Raw genomic sequence first — 9098 nt, forward strand, 5'->3', positions numbered from 1 at the left:
TCAGGCCTCTCCTATTCATATTCCAGTCTCTTATTCAAACCAAAGCATGGTTGCTAGGGTAATTTGGACCCCAGCAACCGGATTGCTGAAATACCAACTGGAGAGGTGCTGAATAAAAACTCAAAAACTACAAATAATAAAAATGAAAATCAACTGCAAATTGTCTCAGAATTTCACTGTCTACATCATACTAAAAGTTAATTCAAAGGTGAACAACCCCTTTAGACTAGTAACGCCGTGCTATTCTTCACCTACAAATGGCCCTTTCTGTCAGTCCGTCAGTCCATTTGTAGCCCTCAATTTATATCAAACTGGAAGGCACAGTTCACATAAACAATTACTTTTTTCATTTGCTCTCTATTTTGTATTGTTTTTCTAAATCATTCATTTGATACATTAATTTGTTTCATTCTACTCCCTCTCATTTCCCATTGGCAGGTTGCCAACTTGCTTAAGAGTATGGTTACAATCTAATACATATTTTGCCCATATTTCTCAGCAGTTGAGAAATAACTAAGCAGTGACTAAACTTGATGAGCTGCAAATTAAAAGTTAAAAAACCTTGCATTGCACCCATACAATATATAGTACAAAGCTATTTTCAGTAACAGTCCATATGGCTCACTAGCAGAAGAGAGTGAATGGGGCCATTTATTGGTCTCATCTATTTGTGTGCAGTGACTTAAGTCAAGCACAAAGCTAAACAATGTCAGTCTTAGGGTCAGGGCACACAGGCAGATTCGAGGAGACAAATCTCCTCTTTTTCGGGGCAACTAATCTACCCAAACTGCCTCCCCGCCGGCTAAGGGTCAGGGCACACAGGCAGATTCAGGGAGATTAGTAGTCCAGCAACAAGTCTCCTCTTCTTCGGGCCGACTAATCTCCCTGAACTGCCTGTGTGCCCTGACCCTAACTGATAATTCACTTTCAAAGCATTTCCCCTTACCATAAAATATTGCTGATTGACCATCTCCATTCATTACATAGCTTGCACTGATGCTGCTACTCTGAGAATCCTTCCTAGTAACCTTGCCAAAACATACTTATCTCTCAGTCAGAAGGAACAAAAAAATCTCTGCCCCTTCTTATCTCACAGTCTGTTACTTTTATGCAATATTCCTTGCTGGACTTCCTCTCAAGCTTCCAGCTCCCAATTCCGTACAAATGAAGAAAAATTATGTCGCTTTTACAACTGGTAACTTTACTACTTCCCCTTAATTTACTGCTCAGTATCCTGCACAAGTGTCTGAGTTTTTCCTATCCATTTTATAATCGTTTTAAATAGGAAGCACTATTTTAAAGGAATATTGAATAAAATATACACCAATGTCCAGGAAAAGAATGCATGCATTCATATTACAATGTTTCATATAATTTTCCAACTATCATGCCTTACTGAACCATTGTTTCGTTTTTGCCTTAACTTCCTCTCACACCCTCAAGATTAGCACTTAAGGTCCCCATAGACGCAAAGATTTTTCTTTGATGAACGACCGATTTTAGTGCAATTCGACCAATCCATCAAATTATCTTGAAGTTAGAGGGAATGGAACGATCATGCATCTAAAGATTTTTTGTCCGACATCGGTCACAAAATTTATCAGCCAGGTTATAACATTTTCATCGGTCACGTGAAATCTATTTTCCAATTGTTTGCAGTGCCAAGCAGGCAGCTCAGTTTTCCTGGCTTCAACTAGACAACATTGCTCAAATGGTATTTTTAGTTGATGGACAAATCGTAAGTTTCTTAAAGCAATGGGCTTGCCTGGAACTCTTAAGATACAAATCAGCGATTGAACAGAGATGATGAAAGTTCATAACCAGTCCTCTGCAGGAAAACATCTATACCTGTACTTGAAGGCAAATAAAGCCCTTTTATCACCTATATTTTGTACAAGGGTCACTGAGAGAGACTATATTCCATGGACCCATGTTGGAAAGTCAGTATTGCCAATTCCAAGTAACATTGAAGGTAACTTCTAAGTCAGTATGTGGGTGAAACAAGAGTCTGGGGAAGCTGCTAAACTCAGTCCTGCATCAATGATGGGTAGTTTATCAGTGTAAGGATAAAGTACAGCTGGCATTTAGATCCCACCCCCCCTTGCAAGCGGTTGTTCACCTTTGAATGAACTTTTAGGGGCAAATTTACTAAACTTCAAAAATTCACCAGGGCCAGGCGTAGATTCGCCAGGACAACGCTAATTCACTAAAATCCGAAGTTATGTCCAGGGCGGCGAACGCTGGCAAAGTTGCGCTAGCAATACTGCATCAAGCAAATTGAAGTTGCGCTGGCATTGGCTAATTTGCATACGGCAGGAAGTTAACGTTCAATGGACGTATATGTTGCAGCAAATACATTACATTACATTAGCCCGGGAAACCTTAATAAAATAAAATAGAGTTGTTATTTTGCCCTACACATGTGCCCACTGTATAGTTTATGTGCCATATGTTAGTAAACGTAGGGGGGAAGAGGGTTACCCCAAAAAAAAGTACGTTCTTTTGCAGCCTATCACCCTCAAAAAAGGAAAAGACACCAGTGTTTTTTGGTACTTGGAAAATTTTTCAACTAAATTTTGAGGAAGTCTTATCTACTCTATTGCACTTCGCCTGGTCTGAGGTGGCGAAGGCAAGTCTGGAGCAAGAGGTAGCATTCAGTAAAAGCCGCATCTTAGTGAATTTGCGTAGTTACGTCCATTCGCCAGAGCGCAAATTCGCCAGAGTGCAAATTCGCCAGACAGCGAAGTACCTCTAGAGTCTCCTTCGCTAGTGACGTTATGCCAGCGACTGTTAGTAAATTTGCCCCTTATGTAGAGAGTGATATGCTGATAAATCAAGTATTACTCCAAATTACCTTTTCCATCCACATATTAAGTTCAACACTGTAGCCCACTACTTGTATTTACATCTTATTCCTTTATATATCGACTTACTCTCTCAGTCTAGGTAACTACTGTCAACTTACCCCATATAAGTAGACTTCTAGCCCTGCAAATTCACCCCAGCCTTTCCCTAATAAATGCTTTATATGGACAAGCCTCCAGTGCCCCCAAACCTGCATTATGACTGGAGAACACCAGTAACCCCAGTCGGCTCCAGATCCCTCTGCTGTAGGATGTGATGCGCCCAGCTCCCCCGTCTCATTCAGGGAGAGGAAATATCTCGCACTATCTATAATTACTTGAGTAGATATCGCAAAGACAGTTAGCAGTATAGTACACAGGCTTCGGAGGATTTTAGGTGACTTGGCTATAATAATATACGGAGGGAATATACTTGAGCCGCAATCTGTGCTCTTTATTAGAAGAAACACCTGCTCCGACCGGATCCAAACAGAAGCAGCGACTTGTGTCACAGTGTGGGGCCACTCAGAGCAAATTGCACAGACACAGGTACAGTGGGCAGAGATGGGTAGCGCCGGGCAGCAGAGGGCACATACATTCAGGGGCACATACATTCAGGGGCACACAGAGACAGTGACGACAGGGCAGCGCTCACCTTGGCCTCGAAGCTGATGCCATGCTGAAAAGCCTCCTCATTGTGCATCGGGATCCGCAGGTCGTGTCCGTCGTCCACCAGGTTGTAGCGGCTTTTGGCCGGCATGTTGCTGAGCTTTCCCCCAGTCAGGAGCCCAGGCAGAGCGAGCAGAGATCCACAGACCACATCAGTCCCTCCCGCTGGAAATGGGAGGATCCGGGAAAGAGGAAGCGAGATCCTGGCGGTGGGAGGGAGCTAGACGCCTGCCCACTGAGAGTGCTGGGGGTGTGTGTGTGTGAGGGGGGTCACTGACCCTCTGGGTGAGCCAGCTCCAGCCCTCCCGCTATTGGCTAACCATGGACCCGCGTGTGTCCCCGCACCGACACCCGCACGTCAGCTCTAACCACCAGGCAGGGCACTTCACACACATGATTGTTATTATCATTATCCCAATCTTGTATTAGACCTTGCTCTAGCATACCATCCATCATCCTCTGTTTCAGCGGTGCATGCTGGGAACTGTAGTTTTACAACATGTAGTAGCTGCTGGCAGATTCCTCCCCGATGTGACTGTCACCAGCCACTTCCCTAAGGGATCATCTGCCCCTCCCTCAATTTTCCCTGTCAGTGTTTAACACCACCTGTAACCCTTTCCCAGGTATTCAGCTTATTCCCTGCCTGGAACTCCGTTTATTCCCTGCTGGCACAGCTGAAGCCTGGCATTACAGGGGCCATACGACAACATATTTATAAATGAAAATGACTTATTTTTCATAAATTGGTTGATAGTTAAGTTTATAGATCAGGGATGTCCAGCCTGCGCCCCTCTAGCTTATTGGACTGTATGAAACCCAAACTCTCCAGTGCTGTATTGCACAATGTCTTATTTCCATGTTAAATTCTGAGCTGCCCATCCAAGAAATACGCCCCCTGAGCACATGAACCTCCTGTAATACAATGAAATATTTTGATCCAGAGACTTGTACTATTGGCAACTGGATTTGGGAGTTGTATTTGGGTTGTTGGCTATATATCGCTGAAGGTTTCATATATATCTATTTTCTTTTAGATTATGGGCCCCAGCCTTGCCTTACTTTGGCTTTGCTTTTCCTCCTACCCACTTACTGAGCTCAGAGTTGCTATGCTTGTATAGTTGGGTGTGTGATTTGAAACTGATTCCGTTTCTGGAAATCTAAAACAAACTGAGTGATAGCAGTATAATACAGTATACAGAACTGTTTAAATGACATTGGATTTGTAATCTGGCACAGCTCCTATCTTAAAGTGGCTGTTCACCTTAAAGGAGACATTTTGTGTAAAAAATAAGAATGTATCAGTGCATTATACTCATTTAGATATAGAAGAATTTTGCTTAAAAAAGTAGTATTTCAGGTTGATTTATTGAATATTTCTGCAAAAACCCTAATAATCCCTCCCGTCTCTTCCACTTCCTGCTCCCTGAATTCCCAGGCTGTGCAGGGGAGCCAGTGGCTCTCAGCTCACTGCACTGTAGGACAGGAACCAATCAGCAGCTAGCAGGACCTGATAGGGAACTGAAGCCTGTCTGTGCTTGTGTGACTGTAGGGCTGTGATTGGCTGTCCCCCTTCTACTGTGCTTCTGGCAGGGACCATTAGGACATGCCCACCCCTCATTTGAAACAAAGACAGGGACCAGAGAACATCTATAGGGAGCTCCAATAAAGGGGCTATTTTTAAAGATAACATTAATTTTTAGCACCATGTAAAAGCAACACCATATATTACTTATAATTGCCTACAAAATTCGGTTTTTTTTCATTCATCCTATATGTCTCCTTTAACATTAACTTTTTAGCATGATGTTGAGCGTATAATTCAGAGACAATTTTCCATTGGTTTTCTTTTGTTATTATTTGTGGTGTTTGAGTTATTTAGCTCTTTATACTCCAGTTTGCAATTTTGGCCTGTTCTGGGTGGTGGGACACAGCTAACATGGACATTCATCCAGATATCTGTAATAGAGAGTGTAGTGTCAGACTGGCACTTTGCGTAATCAAATGGCAGATTAAATTTATGTATATAAATGTAATGTCATTAACTTGAGGTTTAAAAATATGCTAGCCACTTAAAGCTGTAATATGACTTAGCAAAGATAGGAGTAAATTTAATTATAACTGCAATATGACTTAGGCAACAATAGGAGTACATGTAATTATAACTGTAGTATGATTTAGGCAATGATAGGAGTACATGTAAATATAACTGTAATATGATTTAGGCAATGATAGGAGTACATGTAATTATAACTGTAATATGATTTAGGCAATGATAGGAGTACATATAATTAAACCTTTAATATGACTTGTGCAATGATAGGTACATGTATATGGTATAATTAGCAGTACCATGCAGTACCAATAAGCAGCAGCAAGGTATTGTCGTGCTGTGTTAGATTGCAAATGTTTCATGTAGTTTACCCATCAGATATATTATATGTATCAGTCCTATTTTAACCCATATGACTGCATTCGACTTTTTTTGATCCAACACCTTCCTATAAAATCTCCAGTGGAGTTTAGCCATTATTTGAAATCTGGCGTTGAAAAAAGAGGCTAGAATGTGATTTCAATGTGTTCAAGTGGTTATATCCCATTTTTTTGCAATTTCTAAAGTTTTCAAAATTCTGATTTTTTAAATAAATAAGCGCACAATCGAGATCTTTGAACTTGAAAGGGGTTGTTCACCTTCCAACACTTTTTTGTAGTGCAGTGTCTTCACCAGAAATAAAGACTTTTTTTCAATTACTTCCTATTTTCTATTTGTGACTGTTTTTGAAATATTGAAACGTAAAGTTTAATTTTTCACCTTCTTATATCATTGTCTGGGAGAGTTGATACATTTCTTATTTTTATCCCTGCTGAGCAGAATCCTTGAGTTTCAATTAAAGGCAGCTGAGAAATGTATCAACTAATGCAGCAAATTGTAACAGTCCAGAATCTGAACCTGGAACGTTAAACTGCCAGATTGAAGAAGAATAGAAACAGGAACATCCAACTTTAAATTTTAATTCTGGAAAAATGTTCAAAAATAAAAAATGCAAATGGAATTTTCAGATTTTTCACCAGAAATAAACAAATGAACTAAAAAAGGTTTACAAGGTGAACAATTACTTTAATACAGAGAAATAGAAAGCCATCACAATTCACAGAATTGTTTGTTTAAAGGGGACCTTATGGGTAACAGCACCAATGTATTTCAAAGCTTCTGGATGATACAGATTAACAGAGAAAAAGATATTACGTTCCATACATACAACATTTTTTCCTTGAATTGTACCATTTAAGTTCTCATAAATGTCCAAAACCACTTTTATTAGTGTGCTAGAAGCATAAAGTGCCTCATTAAATAGAAATCATAAAAGTGTCAGTTTTGAAATACTATATTCTGAAATGAGCTGCCTTTCCATGTCAGACCTTAAAAGAATTTGCCCTTGGCTGGACTCATACACTTCACCTGTTCTCAGCACATGATAACAAGTGTGCAGAATTGGGCAGGGGGCTGAATCATCAAGTAGTGCTCTATAAATTCTTTGTATTTAGCAGGTACATCTCACAAAATATCAGAATAAATAGTAAAAAAAACCCCTCCTGTACTAGCAACTAATAATCACAAGAAATTACAGGTTATTATATATCATACACACTAAGGTCTTCAAGGCAGGGACTGTCTGATTTGTTTTATGAGTTCTGAACACTACTGCACTTGCGCTCGTAAATGAGGCTTTTTGTCTCCCTCCTGCCGAGCTGGAAAAAAAAAGTTTGGCATCAAAACATCAAAACATACAGAATCACCGCACAATGTACAATTTCCTTAATAAGGTATGGAAATAGTTTGACAACAACAGCCAACAATAGCTACCGTAGGTTGACAGAAATTTACACTTGTGTTTTGGGCTTATCATATGGATGTTGTTATTACAGCAGAATTCCATTTTAAAGGAAATTTTAAAAATAAGTGGTTTTCCTCAAAACAAATGTGCATTTTGCATGAAAACAATGTGCATGGTTTAGTGAATGAGAGTAAAGCTAAGCAAATTAAAAGGCAGATGAAATAGAGTTTATAATGTTTAATAAATAATAATAAATAATTAATTTATAAATAATTTCTAATGTTTAATAAATTGTTTAATAAGATGATCAAAGTGTTTCCTGAAGCATATCAAGTCATCACATATGGATATTGGTAGGTTTTTAGATTAACATGTCGAAAGTCAGGGGTGTAACTAAAAAGGAAACAGATCCTGCAGCTGCAGGGGGCCCTATAAGGCCCTAATTAATGAGCAATTTCAACATATATTGGTAAAAAAGGACAACCTCTGCATATATTGGGGGGGGGGGTACATTCTTTTTCCCTCAGAGCCTAAAATTAATTTGCTGTGGGCCCAGTTACAGTGGCATAGCTACTGGGGGTGCTGAGGGTCGATTGCACTCAGGCCCGCATCCCCTTGGGGCCCACCAGAGTCACAGAAAAGCTAATTTGTGGGCAGGAGGGTTGGAGAATTTAAGGGCAAGAGTGTGTGCAGAGCAAGGGTCGCACATTTGGAGGGATGTGAGCATCCTGCACCCTGGCATAGGCTTCTTTATTTACACCATTGTTGAAAGAACTAACCTGCTGCAGCTCCTCTTTGCTTGTGCCTATTGGTTGGATACCTACCAGGGTTGCAGTATGCATGGCCTCCTATGAGAATGATGTGTGTTACTGCTTTGTGTGGATTTATTTTGTTGTGTTGTTGGCTGTTTATGCTTGATTTAATAGCTGCTGCCATACTGCAAATATTTCCCTTTGGTACCTATGCCCTTGGCACGAAGCCATGAGTGTACACCCCTGTGCATTCTAAAAAAACAGTGTAATTTAATTAGTGTCCAATAGAAAGACAGGACTGATCATTTGTGCAGAACAGAATATATCTGTTTATTTTAGTTCACATTTTGAGGCAAAAAGCCATAATTGAGATAAATGTTCAATGTTTATTTATAAAATTTAGTTATATTGACTGAGGTATGCTTAGACATTTAGGGGTTGGTTGCCATGGCTGCCTCATTTTAGGAAAACAGCAGTATTGGAGATCTATTATTTTTTTCTAAAAAAAAAAAATATCAGTAATGTAAGCATTTTGGAGAGGGTCAGTTTTACTAAAGCTGGCCATAAACACAAAGATCCGATCGTACAAATCATCGTACGATCGAACTTCCCCATCTCCCGACCTGCCACTAACCATTCCAATCAAATAAAGTACAAGAGAACAGATCAGCCCATGTTCTGCCCCTGACAGTGATCGTACGAAAGTTATGTCCGACCAAAGCTAGTGACAGTCTCCCTCTGAAAATCGTACAATCGGCAATACATGCAGAGATATCATCGGCAGCCGACAGAAATCCTTTAACCTGTCCGATCGACCAAACGACCGATCTCCCCCCGACGAAAATTGTCAAGACTCTCCACACACAGTCCGAAAATCGTACGAATCCTCGATTCGTCTATGGCCAGCTTTACACTCAATCAAGTTGCAAAAAAGTAGAAAAAACAGATATTTTTTGTTTGAGAAGATCATTATGAGAGAGTCGTCAGACTTTTGAAAACAG

At 40.1% G+C, this 9098-nt stretch overlaps 1 protein-coding gene across 3 annotated transcripts in view; it reads right to left on the bottom strand.

The window, feature by feature from the left end:
• The window catches only part of nos1ap.L (nitric oxide synthase 1 adaptor protein L homeolog), a 51065-nt gene extending 47198 nt beyond the window's left edge, over window positions 1-3867 (bottom strand). For 2 of the 3 annotated variants that reach the window (XR_005967032.1, XM_041590561.1), the window contains exon 1: window positions 3499-3862. Coding sequence is in view for 2 of the 3 variants with exons in the window: in XM_041590561.1 (XP_041446495.1) it covers window positions 3499-3603 (105 nt within the window). In the remaining variant the exon portion in view is untranslated. Of the gene's footprint in view, window positions 1-3498 lie in introns of all 3 variants that reach the window. The other variant, XM_041590563.1, reaches the window with a different exon arrangement.
• Between the last annotated feature and the right edge of the window lie 5231 nt (window positions 3868-9098).

The sequence above is a fragment of the Xenopus laevis genome, chromosome 4L (assembly GCF_017654675.1).
Source record: "Xenopus laevis strain J_2021 chromosome 4L, Xenopus_laevis_v10.1, whole genome shotgun sequence".
Classification (NCBI taxonomy): domain Eukaryota; kingdom Metazoa; phylum Chordata; class Amphibia; order Anura; family Pipidae; genus Xenopus; species Xenopus laevis.